This window comes from Zootoca vivipara, chromosome 7 (assembly GCF_963506605.1).
Source record: "Zootoca vivipara chromosome 7, rZooViv1.1, whole genome shotgun sequence".
NCBI classification, from domain to species: Eukaryota; Metazoa; Chordata; class Lepidosauria; order Squamata; family Lacertidae; genus Zootoca; species Zootoca vivipara.
Genome location: NC_083282.1, coordinates 21,928,192 through 21,945,472, shown reverse-complemented (window position 1 = coordinate 21,945,472; position 17,281 = coordinate 21,928,192). Strand labels below are relative to the sequence as shown.

Here is a 17,281-nt window from a genome sequence, read left to right as displayed (position 1 = left end):
GTGGACCAAGGACGGTCCATCCTGAATTCAGCCAAAAATACTGAAATTCTTTGCATTCTAGCTCATCCCACCCTTGTTTTCCATTTCTCTGCCTCAGGTTTTTTGGTCTAAATGTTTTAAGACCATTTGCAGATACATGGGTCTGTTGATGTTCAAGTGATCTTGGATTTTTGACAGCAATCTTAGGCTCTGGGCCACCTTGTGCATTTGGCAAACCCGAGCGGCAGAGCTTCATATGGACAGAACCATTATAACTGGCAGGTTACAGTGGTACTTTGATTCTGAATCGCCTTGGCACTCAAACAACTTGGAACCCAAACACTGCAAACCCGGAAGTAAGTGTTCTGGTTTGCAAACTTTTTCTGGAAGCCGAACGTGCTCCATTTTGAGTGTTACGGTTCTGATTTGAGTGCCACACTTTTGTTTTGAGTGTTACGCTGAGGTCTGTCTGTTTTTGCTATTTATTTTGAGTTTTTGTGGCTTTTTTGTTTTGTTTTTATGACTGTGACTGTGACTGTGTGGAACCCAGTTCAGCTACAGATTGATTGATTGATTGATTGATTGTGTGACTGCAGCACATTGTGTTTTGCTTTCATTTTATGGATCAATGGTCTCGTTAGATAGTAAAATCCATGTTAAATTACTCTTTTAGGGGTTGTTTTTAAAAGTCTGGAACAGATTAATCCATTTTGCATTACTTTCTATGGGAAAGCGCACCTTGGTTTTGGAATGCTTTGGTTTGGGAACGGACTTCTGGAACAGATGAAGTTTGAGAACCAAGGTACTACTGTACAATTTTGAATGCTGCTCTTATATAAGTGCATGCAAAATTAGGGGGGGGAGCTTATTCCTGATGTGCTGTGTCAGGTATGTATCCTTCTCTGTAGTCTCTTTGACACCTGCTAAAAACATTTTTGTTTAGGCAAGCATATCCAGACAAGTAAAACGTTGGTGTGTGTTTTAACCTTATTTTTAGCTTATTGTTGACTATAACTTTTTTTGAAGGTTTTGAATTGTTTTTACTGATAATTCCATTGGATGATTCTTTTTATTACTCTTTGAGGGTTATTTTTTTAAGAAAAAAGCAACAACAATCAAGCAGTATATAAATTTTATGAATAAATGAATACAATAACATAGTATTCTCAGTTCCCTCAAAATCCTTCATCCAAAGCTATCAGCGGTACTTCTGAATGGAGACAAAGGTGTTTATTGTTTGTTTGTTTTATTTGCCCTGCCCTATCAGCTTAGCTCTCAGGAAATCTGATGATGTAGAAGGGGTTTATGCATGCAAAGAAAAAGGACAAGGAAAGTTATATATTAGGACAAGAAAGGGTTAAGTTAGGTGTGCTCGTTAATGTTGGGTGTGCTTGTCCTGCACCTGCAGCTAGTTAAGCAGGTGAGAGTGATTCAGCCCAATCTAAAGTATAAATGCACTTGTGTGAAGCAGGGCTTCTTGATCAGATCCTAGTCTGTGTTGGAACACTGCAAGGAGGCTGTATGCTGCTGGAAGGACTGTATACTACAACTGTATGCAACTGCTAAGCTGTGGGACTGCATTTTACTGTAAGTAAAGGGGCTGACCCTACCAAGAGCTGTCTGGTGTTTTTCTGTTCCATTGGCACCCTCCGCTGCGGAGTTGAATGGGCACTCTGCACCCGCCCCAACAAAATTCACTGGGAGTCAAGTGATAAGCCAGCAAATGTGGAGACTTCTGGTAGTGAACCTATGTATGTGAATCAGCCCTCACAACCAGAAGAATTTAGCAAACCTATATTTTGCATATAATTTATATGAATGTAAATAGTTATTTCAATTCACACTTTTCTTCCTATCTGCAGCTTCCAGGGCACTTTCTGTGCCTCTGGAGCAGCTTTCAGGGAGCACAGGAACTCCAGAGCAGGCATCCCCAAACTTAGGCCCTCCAGATGTTTTGGACTACAATTCCCATCATCCCTAACCACTGGTCCTGTTAGCTAGGGATCATGGGAGTTGTAGTCCCAAAACATCTGGAGGGCCGCAGTTTGCGGATGCCTGCTCCAGAGGAAAGGAGGAAGTGGCAAAAATCACTCTCCTCCCCTTCCTTCAACAGGAACATCCTATGAGTAGATATACACTCAAAGGAACTCTAGATCCTGCCCATTGTATCTTCAACCTTACTCCCATAGCCTGTGTTTATTAGATCATACGTTTCCAACTGGCAGTCAGGATTCACTAACAAATCACTCAGCCTGATCTGCTGCAGGTTACAAAAGCATCACTAACACTAAGAATATACAATCAAAGATGAATAAGCGGGTCCTGAAACACATGTTTGGCCCTGATTTGATTATAGAGATGGTCAACACTAAGTGCTTCTAATTCTGAAAATGTTAAATTTACTTCAATCCTAGCGTATTAAAATTATTATTATTATTATTATTATTATTATTATTATTATTATTACTACTACTACTACTATTAGAAAGCACCAGGTTCTGAGATCCTTCACTGGAAGGCAGGGTTCTTGGTAGGCCTTTGGAGAAGCTGTTTGATGCCATTTGACTGTGATGGTGCCCAGAAGCGTCTCCAAAGACCTAACGCTGCTTGTAGCTTAATCACGAGGAGATCAATAAATGGGCAAGATGTATGGTAGATTCCAGCAAATGGACCTCAACCTATTTGGCAAGTTCTTCGGGAGCCGGGATTCCATCTGCTATGGAATTCTGTTCTCCACAGCAATGTGCAACTACAGTCTCAAGACAGTGCATTATAATATGTGTAGCATGTTATAAAATCTTGGGTGGAATTCAACATGTGCTGTTCTGAACATTCCATCTGTGCATAGATTAGAATGCAGTGTTGCACTCAGCAGATCCCTCCAATTTGATTATCTATCTGATTATCTATCTGATTATCAGATAGAACAATCCCCCTCTCCTCACCTTGCACTGTTCTGGGGTTTCTCTCTACTACCCTAGAGTCAATTTTTTTGGGGGGGGGGTGCAGGGGGATAAGAGAGGAGAATGCCCCATTGTGCAAGCAGAACATCCAGCTCAGAGGGCCTTCTGGCGGTCCCCTCACTGCAAGAAGTGAGGTTACAGGGAACCAGGCAAAGGGTCTTCTCAGTAATGGCAGTCACCCTGTGGAACACTCTCCCATTAGATGTCAGGGAGAGAAAGAACTACACAACCTTTAAAAGATATATGAAGGCAGCCATGTACTGGGAAGGATTTAATGTTTAATGTTTTAAGTTTTTATATATGCTGGAAGCTGCCCAGAGTGGCTGGGGCCACCCAGTCAGATGGGTGGGGTACAAATAATAAAACTATTATTAATGTTAAGTCCTTGTTCAAGACTTCCACTGACCAGGTGTGTTAGGTAAATCCCACCCATGATACGCACTTTTTCAGCACCCAAAGTGTTGATTTGTATTAGACACATCAGCATCTACTGAAGTTTGGATGATGCTTGCATGATGTGCTTTCATGCTATTTTCTATAGTTCCAAAAATATTACCCAAGTGAGCAAAAATGGAAATGGTCTTGATCAGACTTTGCAAAAAGAAATGAATAAGGCTTACCTTGGCACTTTTGACTAATCTATGACCGGAAGTCATAGATTGGTTTACTTTGCGTCCCTCATTGCCAATTTAAAATGCAAGGAAATAATGTGGCAAGTGTGCTTAATAGACTGCGTGCATAACTTTTTACTTGCCTTCTGTGTATTACCACTGAGTAACATTTCAAAGTCAGCCAAATTAAACATCCTATAATCAAAACAACCCATCTACTGCAGGACCTTTCTAAGATACCTTGAGTACAGTTTTTGTTGCTTATCCCCCTTGATATGGTGAGAATATTAGAAACACTGAGGTGAAAGGCTGGCTTCCTAATAGGATGGCATTTGGAAAGCTCTTTTACTTGGCAATCTTCTGCAGTTCAGTAGCAAAGCTGAACCGAGCCTCCACCTTTTGGGGGAAGCAAGGTGGCATTCTGGTAAATGGTAGAATTTTATCACTTTGACAAAGGGGGGGAAATGATAGTCGAGTGAAACATTTGTGATCTCCAAAGAATATGCTGCCACCATAACAGCACAGATGAAAGAGGCTGCTGTCTCAATTGCCAGGAAACTACTTGGAAACTCACTTTGATCTCCACTGATTGTCTGTTAATGTTTTTTTTCTTGCTAAATGCAGTACACAGCGATATCACTGTTTTTGGTGTTGTACAGATACAAAAAGTGGGAACAAATATTTATAATGTTAGCTGATTGATGTACATTAGCACAGGGAAACATGCTCTTTCGCATGCAGTAGGTGATGTGGCTGATAAATGGGGAATGTGCAGAAGTAACAAGGGATTTTGGACATTGCCTTGAATGAAGGGCCCAGCAGAAAATGGAGGGAATGAGAAGGGCGCACAGAAAAGCTCATTCTTTCTCTTCCTTTCACTTCATGACAGTTAAATCTACAGGTGCAATCTACAGGTTTAAGTGGTAGGTTTATCTCCCTTGGTCAGCCCTATGGTTAGGCAGAGTGACAAAGATGTGACTGATTTGGGGTGTCACGAAAGGACAGTTATTAATTTATTACCAATGTATTTTTACTCACAGGGAGCAGCTCTTGTGGGTTTTCTTGCCTCGGGTGCCGAAATAACTTGAGCACCTTTGGGTCCTATGCACCTTGATGTGGGATGGGATAGGCGCCATTTTCTGTAGCATCTCAGGCAGCAGAATGTCTCGGGCCAACCTTGACTAACGAGCTGCCTCTCTGATAAAGATCATGGGTGTAGCAATACAGATTTGGGGGGTGGGTGGGGGTGGACTCCTAATCAAAACAGCAACCATCCAATACTGCCCACTCTCTTTAATGCCTTGTTGGTGGAGGTAGAAAGTTCAAGTGGAGAGGCACTCAGTTGTGCCGCAGTAAACAACTCTGGATCCATGCCACATAGTGATCTCACACATGCTCGATTGCATCCTGCTTTCATAAGGGGGACACTGGCCCTGCTTGGGGATGTAAGAATTTAGTTTCACTTAAGATTATAGTTGTTGGATAAATTCCTACTGTGCCATAAGAGCTATCCCAGATCATGCAGTACCCTACCGATTGGTTTTTGCATTTCCTAATACATAATTGTTGAAGCACCCTGCTTTGCTTTCTAGTCCGGTGTGGGATCTCAGCCAGCCTGGATCAGTCACGATACATGCTTTGATGCACAGCTGGGAATTTGATTGGCTGGCCTCCCTATTTCTATGAAGGCAGTACATCCTGATATTATTTCAATTGGTGCCATTAAAATAAGGTAGAAAAACCACACATTAAAAGTCACATTGTGTGTAAAATTAGAATAGTTGTGCCCCTGCGTATTTCAACTGCATACAAACTGTCAAAATACCATAATGTTTCGGCATGGGAATCTGGCGTGTTTGAATTATATAAGCCAGCATATCTTTTACCTGCATTTTCAATGCCCCCTTTCTTTTTTTCCCAGCATCCAGGAAAAAGAATATTACTCATATATTTAAAAATTAGAAGCCCTTAGTGAACAAAGAAATTTAAATAAAGCATTGGTTGAGTTTTACAGTTAAATAACCTGTGGAGGAAATTATAATGATGTTCTCTATAATTGTTCTGAGAAGGAAAGAGAGGCGGGGGAGAGAGAGAGAGAGAGAGATAAAGCTTAAATCTATGGAAGGTATAACAGACCTAATTAATGCTCACACTGTTCCTCCAGAGAAACAGATTTTGTGTAATGTAAATGGGCTGCATAGGAAATGTTCTTGTGCATATTTTATACTTGTTCCTTGTTTCTTCCTGAGCAGCTGTAGTGTACAGCATTTCAAAGTATACTCTTCCCCTGTCCCCTCCACTCTGCCCCATGAACAATAGCTTGTATGATCTAGCATGTGACACCCAAAAAACTTTGATGATGTTACCTAGGGTTTCATCAGTTGTGGCTTCAAAGTTGCGCAAGTTAATTTTAGGTGGTCAGGTGGTGTGTATGTGTGTGTCTTTGGAATAGCTGGGCATTCCATATTATGTCCAAATGTGCAAGAGTGCTTGCCTTGCTTTGGAATAATGCTACCACTGTGCTGAAAATTCCTCCTGCATTTTTATTTTACTATTCCCTGTATATTAATCAGAAAAAAGTTACGTTCAAAAAAGATCAAAGTGGACTGGGGGGGGGAATGTGCCATTTTAATGTGTGTGCTTGCTTTACCTTTTAAAGTGGCCTGGAGTTTCTTTTCGTTCAGACTACTGACCATTTCTCTGCACTCTGCAGTCCTCCTGGATGCCTTTGTTTCCTGAAAAATTCATGTCCACAGCTGGGTTTTACTATAAACATGAGAAGTTGGGGAGGCTGCCTAGTGTGCATGTAACACTGTTCCTTGTTTCTTTTTAAAGTCTTTTTTACTTGTAAACAAATCAGTGCAGATTTTTCTTTTTTTTAAAGCAGCTAAAAGGACAGCCTTTCTTTAAAAGCAATACCAGTGAGCACATTGGTCTCAGGTGCCCAGAAGCCAACCTCTCTGACTTCCCATGCTTTAATGAAAGTTCAAAAGGAGCCACCAGGAAGCAACTACTTCCATGTGGCTTTTTCAGATCAGAGAGTGCAGGCAGCCAGGGAGGCTGCAAAGTTCTAGAGTAGCCTTTCTCCACCTTGGGTCCCCAGATGTTGTTGGACTGCAACTCCCATCATACCTGACCACTGGTCCTGCTAGCTGGGGATGATGGGAGTTGCAGTCCAACAACATCTGGGGACCCAGTGTGGAGAAAGGCTGTTATAGATAATGTCTAATGGAAAGAAAAGTACAGACATAGCATCCATGCCACTCTCACAAAAATAAAGTTAAGCTTAATTCCGCACCCTCCAAATCTTTAAAAAAACAATGGAAGTTCTGAAGACTTTCTAGAGCACTCTGACAAAGAGGCAGGAAAATTGAAACTTCTTTCATAGGGGAAGAATATTTTTGGAGAACACATTTCAGCACAGCACTAAATAATGCAATTCTTTGTTATTAATGCAAATGGAAGCCAGGGAGGTATGTTATAATGTTGAATTCTTCTTTCGAGGGTTGTTCTTCAAGGCTCATTTTCAATTAAAGTTTGAAACAAGCAGGTAGGAAAGTAATTGGAAATGGCAAGCTTTCAGGTTATTTTGTTCAGGAAAAGCATGTTTATGCCACACACTAATAAAATGCACAAGGGGCAAGTTCCAGTTATTTTTGCTGCAGCTTGCTTATCAATGAATACATCCAAGTACTTGTGTTATTGTGTGGCAGTAATATGGGCTAAAAATTCTGAATGTTCAATGAACACTTAGTGACAAATAGAACTGGACCAATGAATTGGTTGCCAAATCCATAGTACTAAAACAAAGAAAAGAAAAGAGTAAAGAACAACTGATTACTCTGTCCTGTTTGAACCTACTCATGGCTACAATTTACAGTGGTACCTCGGTTTATGAAAACAATTGGTTCTGGAAGTCTGTTCATAAACTGAAGCATTCATAAACTGAAGCAAACTTTCCCATTGAAAGTAATGGAAAGTGAATTAATCTGTTCCAGATGGGTCCGCGGTGTTCGTAAACCGAAAATTCATAAACCGAGGTGTTCATAAACCGAGGTTCCACTGTACTTGAAACCCTACAGCAAGTAAAACAATCCATGATCAATGAGTGCCTCAAAAAGACTTGGGTACTAAGGGTCAGCCATCTTCATTTACTTGAGTTCTGTACCTTCTGCCTCTAACATCAATAGATACACATTCCCATAGTAATAGTAACAAAGTTTGCATCTTCTATTGTAGGTTTGCAGCGCAATACAGAATCAAGATTTCACCGTGATTGAGGATTACTGCACTGGGCTGAGAGCTCTGCTTTATCTGCAAAGCATAGAAGAATTTCAAGACTGGGATGGACAGAGCCCACCAACTGTAAGGCATCAGAAGGGAAAACCTGTGCCCAAGATCGCTGACCTGGTGGGAAAGGTATGATACATTAGACCACTTACTCTCAGATGCTTGGCTATGCTGGGTACTGGGACTCCAAGGCTTGTTAATTAGTTATTTATTTACAATATTTTTATGCCACCTTTCAATATAGTATGAAGCTTGCCACTATGCTACTGTCTGGGGTGGAGAAGGGGGAAAAACCCCAAGTATTTAATTAGCAAGTTTTGGTCTCACAATCTAAGCTGTGCCACATTCCTAACCTCCCACTTGGCCAACTTCAGTTTCTCTCTCCTTTAAAAAAAACATGCCAGAAAAGCAGTTGTTGAGCTGATCCATTAAACATCATCATTATATGGTGTGCAGGTATGGGAACACACTATTATCAAGTCCCATCGAGACTTTACAGCTTGCTAATGTGGGGTTTCATGGAACCATAGAATTATCAAGATAGAAGGGATCCCCACAGGCGCCTAGTCTGTTCATGGGACTACAAACGGGTCTTAAAGGCATGTGAGAGTAGAGGCAGCCAAGTCTCCAGATATTGCTGGAGTCAGGCCACTTCCAGCTTTGTAGGTCATCTCCAATATCTTGAACTAAGCCAGTCCTGAAGTATGTGGGGCTCATTCAGGCTGTATCAGGGCAAACCTTTATTTCCTTATAACTTCCCATTAGTAAATACAACATTTTATTATTAGTATTATTTTGGAAAATGCCATACCAATTAAAACAGATTTAGAGTTTGGGTCACAGTCTTGAACATTGAGACCCATTCCCTGGAGGAGCTCCACCTCCCTTCCCAGCTGATCTGGTTGGTGCAGAGGAAACCCAGATAGCTCACGCCACTAGCCATGTCGGAATTCTCTCCACGTCGTTGCCATGCTTAAGCATTCCCAATTTGCAACAGGATTCCTCGGGGACTGCTGCCAGCTGGAATAAGTTACAGCAGGCTCAGGGTGACTTTTGCTTTCAGCGAGGAGAGCCGTGGTCAAAACTGGCTTTTTAATTTGCTCCCCGGCGGCTTTTGCCTCCCCCCACTACTCAGGCTAGATTTTCAGCAGCAGCAGGAGGAGGAGGAGGAGGGAGAGGGAGGGAGGGAGGGAGGGAGGGAGGGAGAAAGCACTAGGCTTTTGTTTCTGGCTTCTGGAAGAGATTCACTTTGAAGAGTGCTTTCAGTTATACATCATGCCTATTGATTATCCTTCGAAAAATCTAATATAACATGGTTGAAAATGTTGTATAAGGCAAAGATTTACAAAAGAATAGGATTTGGAGTGTCAGATACCTCCAAATCTCTGCTTATCATTGCTGGAGACTGGAGTTCTTTTCAGGAAAGGGTTAGTGGGAGGGGGGAAGGTTTCTTTGTTCTCTGTGAAGCTCTGAAAATTATAACATTACCTTTCGATTGTAGAGACAATCCTATCACTAAGCTCTGGAGAATACAGTCTTCCTAGGCCTTTTTTTTTAAAAAAAAGGAAAGAATAATAATTAAACATTTTGGGGGGTTGTTGTTTCAACTTCTAAAGCTCAGTGGTTAAACTCAGGTGCCTGAGGTTATGTACTAACTCTCTTCTGCTCGGGGTCTCTTTGCCACCCCACCCCGCTTAGCAGTCCCCTCCCCAGACACTTATTTTCATAGTATCACAAGGCTTGTTCACATTTGCCTAACACAGGGCCATCCAGAAATACAAGGACTTTCATCTTTTTGTTGTATCTTTGCATTGTGCAAAATAGCACTTGTGGGAGAATCTCCCCCTCCCATCTCACCCCACTTTTCAATGTTTTGAACGAGAAGAGAGACTGCAATTCATAGTTTTCTCAGCTTGTCACTATATCAAGAAATAATTCTATATAAAGGTATGGTGCACAAAGCTTCTTAAACATTTAGTAATATAAATTAATCTTAACCCAAAGGCTGATGCCATGGAAAAGACTGAAGTGGGTGAGGGAAGAGGGAATACTGTTATATCCAAGGTAGCTCAGCTGGCTAGAAGGGATGTGGATGCCGCTGTGATCTAAAACACTGCGCCTCTTGGGCTTGCTGATCAGAAGGTCAGTGGTTTGAATCTGCTTGATGTTGGTGAGTTCCTGTTGCACTTTCCCAGCTTCTGCCAAGCTAGCAGTTTGAAAGCACAACAGTGGCAAGGAGATAAATAGGTACCACTGTGGTGGGAACAACATTTCCATGTGCTCTGGCTTCTGTCACGGTGTTTCATTGCACCAGAAGCGGGTTAGTCATGCTAGCCACGTGACCCAGAAAGCTGTCTGTGGACAAATGCCTGCTCCCTTGGCCTGAAAGCAAGATGAGTGCCACACCCCATAGTCACCTTTGACTGGACCTAACCATCCAGGGGTCCTTTAACTTTACTTATTCTTTTTTTAGCTTACCTGGCTATGTTGGAAATCTAACATGAATGGGAAATCAAAGGGGCTAATTTTGTTTTAAAGACCATTGGATGCAAGCATTAAATTATTTAGATTTTTAAAAACAAAAACAAAAAACCCTGTGTCCCCTCTCCCCAGGCTAAACTACTGAAAATAACAATTCAGTCCAATACTCTAATATATATTTGTTTTCAGGCTGAATCCAAGTAGTCTCGCTGCACTGTTGCTGAAGCAGAGGTGTCTGCTAATGCAGGCAGGAAAGGAATTTTTGCTGACTTCCCCTCCCCAATGCAGGCCCTCAGCACACCTCCGAAATTTATTCTAAGGGGTGGGGTGGGTTTGTGACATGCTCCAGATTTTTTGGGGGGTGGGGGTGGGATTCTGGAGACTGCAAGAGGGATGGACAATTGCGTGCCGAGGTACCAAGACTTTCCACCAATAACTCACACTTCACACAGAATTTAAGTTTAAGGTTTTTGGCATTAATTTTGGCCACAACTTTATTTAAATACAACTAATGTGAGTGGTTGCTTAGGCATTGGTTCCCCAGCCAACTGGGACAGATCTGACTCCCCTAGCATACTGGGGAAGCCAGGATAGGTAAGCACCCTCTGAGAGAGGCCGGGGCAGGGCCACCAAGCCCTTGACCTCCCCACCCCCCAGATGCTCCCCGAGGCTCATGCACAGTCCTAGCCCCTACCAGGGGTATGGACAAACATGTGGAGCCCCAGGATTCCTTTAACGGAATACCCCTAAAGGCAGCAGCAATTTTGAGGGGCAGGCCCAGCCAAATCCGTACCCCTCCATCATCCAATTTGAACCAATGCCTAACCGCAACCTTACAAGTTGTGACATTTTGCTATGTAGTAGGCAAAAACCACAAGGCACCAGCCAATTAGCCAAGTGGCAAAATTCCTACTAGGCCCCCGCATCAATACGGACGACCCCATGACAGGCACAGCAACGTCATGTGCAAACAAACCCCTAAGGGAGGGAGGGAGGGAGGGAGATCTGTTGCAAGCACCAAAAGTGAAACTGTAAGCTGCTTGCTCAGTATATAGAGGCTGTGGCTGTCAATCAAATAAGTTGCAACATAACATTTTCCCCAGCAACAATACCCCAGTGGCCATCCAAAGTGACCCGCCCAACAAACCAGGGAATGTCTTGTTAACCCTTCTGCAACCCATGCTCTCCTTAAGGGGAGAACCTGCTTTGGAAAAATTGCCTCCCGAAAAATTGCCTCCCCTTGTCCTCCTCCCTCCTTAGTGAATGTTTCCACCTGGTTTAAAAGCCCTTGCAGATCACCAATGGGATTGTACCATTACAATTTTATCTTTCCCTTCCCTATATCCTTGAGCTCAGGGCAGCACACATGGCTCTCCTCCCATTTAATCTTCACAACAACTTTTTGAGAAACGTACAAACTGAGATGTAGTGAGTGCCTGGTGGACACTCTGTGAACTCCATGGTTGAGTGGGTATTTGGACACAGCCCTGAGTCTAATACATGAGTTTTCTCCAGCTTTGGGGGGGGGGCATGGATGGATACATTTGGAATTTTGAGTATGCACCTTGGGTGCCGTTACAGAATGAATGCCCTGGATGAGGGGCCATGCTCATTCACAAAATGGCTGGCGGTGTGGGCGTAACGAGCCACAAGACACCCATTTCATAGATGGCAAAGTGATGCTGAGATACAAGTGATTCGCTCAAACCCCCCCCCCCAAAGAAAAAACTAAATACAAATGGGGTCTGAGCCCCAAACCATTCCTTTCATCCTCTAGTCCTCTTTTCCAACATCCATTTCTGGATGCAGATAAGGTGCCACGTTCATTTTCCAGGGTGAGAAGGCTGACGAAGGAGATTAAGTGGCAAAACTTGCATCTGGGTGTCATCTAAAAATATTGACTAACAGAATCCTGCATCAAGTGGCATTGTGGCCCATGCAGGAACCGGAAGCTTGCCTTCTACCTCGGGAATACTCTCTGAAACCCTTCATTTGAGTGGAATGGTGAGGGAGGATATACATTTAACAAATAAAGTAGATAAATTATCCCACCCATGTCCTGTTATTTGCAGTCCGATCTTCAACAGGTTCACTCGAAAGTCCTGTTCGTTTTGGAAGCCATTTTTAGTGCAGCAGCCTATAAATTGGAAAGAAATGAAAAGGGTGTAATCCACTCCCTATATTCTATTGAAGGGCATAGCTAAGTGCCAATGATTTGCTTAACTGTGCCTGGAGAACACCCAATGAATTTGGAATGCTTTGCCTGCTCCCAGCCACCGTAAACATTTAGCAGATGTTATCCAAATTTCCCTTCCCTGCTAATGTGACCCAGCAACGTAGGTCATTTACTAGGAGAATCTGAACAGCTGTGTAACCCTTGATTCAAAAACTTGACAAATTAGTTATAACTATGGATAAAAGGGAATTATCTCACTTAGTTTCAGTCAAAGGATCTACTTTGAAATGAGTAAAGTGGTCAGAACACTCTGATTTTCATAATGATGTTGCTATTTTCAAAGGGATGCGCCACAATTTAAAAATAAAATAGCAAGGTATGTTTTTTTTAAAAGAAAAAATGTAGCAGCTCTTAAATCTGTTTTTAAATAGTTTATGGATTTTGATCAGGTTTTATGTATAAATTTAGCTGTATACCATTTGGAGATTATTATTATTTTACTTTGAAGTTTCTAAATTAAATAATAGTGCTTTGTTTCCTCCATGGACAACTACCCTATTGCATATCTAGCTAATGGTATATGGTACAGTAGTACCTTGGTTTAAGAACAGCTTATTTTAAGAACAACTTGGATTAAGAACGCTGCAAACCTGGAAGTAGGAGTTTTGGTTTGTGAACTTTGCCTTGGAAACAGGACATGTTTTGCTTCCTATTGAGTGTGTTCCATTTGTAAATTGATTCCCCCGCTGCTATGGGAAAGCACGCCTTGGTTTAAGAACGGACTTCCGGAATGGATTAAGTTCATAAACCAAGGTACCACTGTAGATTAGATCTTTTGGATATGGCTAAGATGTACCGTAGATGGGATTCTGAATGTTGCTTTCTAGAAGCATGCCAAAAAGGTTGACTCAGAGGAAGGAGAGGGGAAGTTCTGGAGAACCTTGAAGAATCTCACACAGCCCTGCTAACGAGAGAGGTCCAAGCCTTGAATCTTATACAAACTTACTTGGGAATAAGCACCACTGGTTTAAATAGTGCTTACCTCTGAGCAGAAATTTACAAGGACAGAACTGTGTTGTGAATCAAAGATATAGGACGAGACTCAATTACATCTGCTTGCTTGCACTAAAGGAACACTGCTTGTGCAACAGGGCTTTGGGTTTCTTCTCTCCAGATCTCGTACTTCCCCCCTCAAAAGAAAGAATCTGCCCTGGAGAGTCCTCCCCCTCTTCCAGAGCAGTTTTCAGGGTTTGGGGGGGGGGTGGAGTGGAGAACAGCAATGCCTTGTGTAGCAGACTCCTGTACTCACTATGTTAGCTCTTGCCTATCCTACCTTACTCAAGTCAAAAGCAGCAATAGCACAAATATCAACTGATATGGCGGTTCCCTCACTGCGAGAAGTGAGGTTGCAGGGAACCAGGCAGAGGGCCTTCTCGGTGGTGGCGCCCGCCCTGTGGAACGCCCTCCCACCAGATGTCAAAGAGAAAAACAGCTACCAGATTTTTAGAAGACATCTGAAGGCAGCCCTGTTTAGGGGGGCTTTTAATGTTTAATAGATTGTTTTATTTCATTTTCTGTTGGAAGCCGCCCAGAGTGGCTGGGAAAACCCAGCCAGATGGGTGGGGTATAAATAATAAATTATATTATTATTATTATCCCTCCAAAATAATACTTGCTGGATGAAATGACATCAGAGTCTGATACAAACAATTGCTGAAGCTTAAAACATTGCATGGACACATTATTAACAATGCAAAAGAATCAACAAACCCACAACAAAAAATAAGCTGCTATTATTACCAATTTTATTTTATTTTTAAATCACCACCAACTAACACAAATGTTAAGTAGAAGCAATTCACAGCAGGATGTCTGACAGCACCTAAAACAGCACAAAGCTTATGAGAGCTTTTATTAAACTCTTTAATACACTTAAAATCTAACTAACCTATGATGAAAAAGTGATGCAGAGAAAGAACTTCTGTCAGCAACAACAATGAAGCAAATTCGATAAGCGCAAGTAACTAATAATAATAATAATTAGTGCCAGGACAGAACGATGGAGGTAGAGACGTTCCTTCAGGTGTACTGGACTGAGGCCGTTTAGGGCTTTAAAGGTCAGCACCAACACTGGAAAGGTTTGTAATACAGTGCAGTGAATTGTGGGGAAACCTTTGATGGGCAAAGAAAAAGGATCTAACTCCTCATGCGAAAACCCAGCACAGTAAACATGGCACATTATGTTTTTCATTCATTTCCATGATTCATTTGGTATTCCCTTGCAACCTGACAAACTATACTGTGGAACAGAAATAAAAAATTGGATATAAAACAGCATTAGCTGATTAATATAGGTGTAAAGATGCTTTTGCCTTCAACTAATGTTCCAGGGCACATTCAGGATAGTGTAAAAAATAGTCTGCTAAAACGTGTGTGTGTGTTTTCACATCATATTCCCCATAGTGGAATAGGATCGATAAGTAGTCACTATCTAGTGCTATCTGTCTCTTCCAAGAGTCTTTCATTGGTTGCTTACTTGATCGCTCTCTGCAGACTTTCTGCAATTATGTTTGAAAAATGTACCTGTGTTTGCTGGTGGTAACAAAAATGTTCTAGTCTATAACCACCTTTAAGTCAGTTCATCTACCTATTCAGGTGCCACCAGTATACAAACATGTAAATAAAGCTTGTTCTCTCGCCTCCACCACCACACACATTTGCAAACACACACACACACACACACACAGAGAGAGAGAGAGAGAGAGAGAGAGAGAGAGAGAGAGAGAGAGAGAGAGAGCTGATTCAAAATTAAGGGTGTAGCATCAGTTTAGGATTATTGTGTATGACATCAAACTATTTTATTGTACAAGATAGGAAATCCAATACTTTTAAAAGTGCTTTTTTCTTTAAAAAAATATGTTTAGGGGCACTCACATTTTCCTACACATATTGAACTACTGCCCCTCAATGAGGCCAAACTTAGATTCACAAAATGTTTAGGGGTATGTGTACCCCTGCATACCCCCCTTGGGGGGGAGCACAGAACAGATTCAATTCCATTCTTGCCTTTTTAAATCAGTTTTTTTTAACACAAAACAAACGCAAAACAAAAAAACAGTGCCTTTTGGCCACCAAACAAATGTGTTGTAGGCATTGGAATACAAGAGTTGATAATTTTCAACAGAACTGAAAAATCCATGAGCTGCTTTTTGACTCCCGGAGGAGAACATGCCCATCACTCTGCGTTAAAGGGCTAGCTCGGTTCCATTGTTTACTTTTACCTCTGAGATATGCATTCCGGCTCCATTATTGATTCTGAGCCTATATAGGCTGAGCTGCAGAAAAACCCTCTTGTGAGGCAAGCAGCATGCAGCCAAGCCCTGTCCTGAGGAGGAGACGCAGTGTTGGGAGGCCTGTGTTTTGAATGGAAGTGCCTTACTCTTTCCCCCCACCCTTTAGTGACATTCCTCACAAAATTATCCCCATGCAGCTACTGCTGCTCCCACTGTGGAATTTGAGGCTCACGTTCAGTAAGCATGCACCTGCAGTCTCGCAGTGGCAAAACCAGCTTTGGGAGAGGCCATTTTTGAGAGGCAAGCGCAGAGACAGGAAAAGGGTTAAAGACCTTCCCTCGGCCTGCCTGGTTGCCCACCCCAATGGCTATTGCTTTTTTTAAAAAAAAAAATCAGTGCTTCACTAGGCATGTGTGTTTTATACATGTAAATCATATGCATCATTCAATTGTTTGTTATTAAATTACAAACATACACATGATTAGAAACAGCTACATAGATTAGTAAGTTATATAATTACATAACTTTGTTATAGATATAAACTACACATAGCAAATTTGTGCTTGCGTGAAGAAGGCAGCTTGCAGTTTTAAAGAATGAAAATGCTACCCCCTCGTTATTGCAGCATTAAGTCAGGACGTGCGATCGGGGCAGAGAGGAGAAATCTCACCAATTATAAACAAAGTGGTAAGAATCTGAACAGCATGCTGCAGTTTTGAATCTCACCACGGTGTAAAAAGGTGAGACATGCCTAGTGTTCTGGCAGCCCAGTCCACAGAGCCCTCTGGTGTATAGTGGAGAGCAGGAAATGAGTCTCTGCCCTCACAAGCCCGTAGCCTCCAGCATTTCTCTGATGAAAATATGCTAGTTCTTTCAGTAATAACAATAAATTATTATTTATTATCATCGCCTATCTGACCTCACCCATCTGCCCTAACCACTCTGGGCAGCTTCCAACATATATAAAGACATCATGAGCATTAAACAACTTCCCTATATGGGGCTGCCTTCAAATATCTTCTAAAGGTTGTATAGTTACTTATCTCCTTAGCTCAGGGGTCACATAGCTCCATAGCCTCCAACATTTCTCTGATGTAAATAAGAATGTCCTTCCACACCCTCCAAAATTTCTCTGATGAAAATAGAGACATCCTAAGGAAAAGGGGGACATTCTGGGATCAAATCAGTAACTGGGATGGTTTCTGTAAATCCAGGACTTTCCCTGGACAATAGGGACAATTGTAAGGTCTGCAATTGTAAGGTCTGCAAGCTCCCCCCCCCACCTCCCATGAATGTCACATGTGAATATGCCCATTAGCATGTTTCTCTGTCCAAGTTGCCCATCCTTGATTGTGTCAAATGGAATTTGGATATAGCAGGTTTGTGCACTGGGATGAACACTCACATGAGACTGATATCAGTGAAGATTCTGCATGTTATGCATTTGTGAACCTAAACTTGTGCCCATACCAGTCTGGGGGTGAGGGG

At 42.0% G+C, this 17,281-nt stretch overlaps 1 protein-coding gene across 5 annotated transcripts in view; it reads left to right on the top strand.

Moving 5' to 3' along the window:
* Positions 1–17,281, top strand: part of DPYD (dihydropyrimidine dehydrogenase) — a 504,044-nt gene that overhangs the window by 440,638 nt on the left and 46,125 nt on the right. For all 5 annotated transcript variants that reach the window (XM_035123777.2, XM_035123779.2, XM_035123778.2 and 2 more), the window contains one exon: positions 7,793–7,972. In XM_035123777.2, the coding sequence (XP_034979668.2) occupies positions 7,793–7,972 (180 nt within the window). The remainder of the gene's footprint in view (positions 1–7,792; positions 7,973–17,281) is intronic.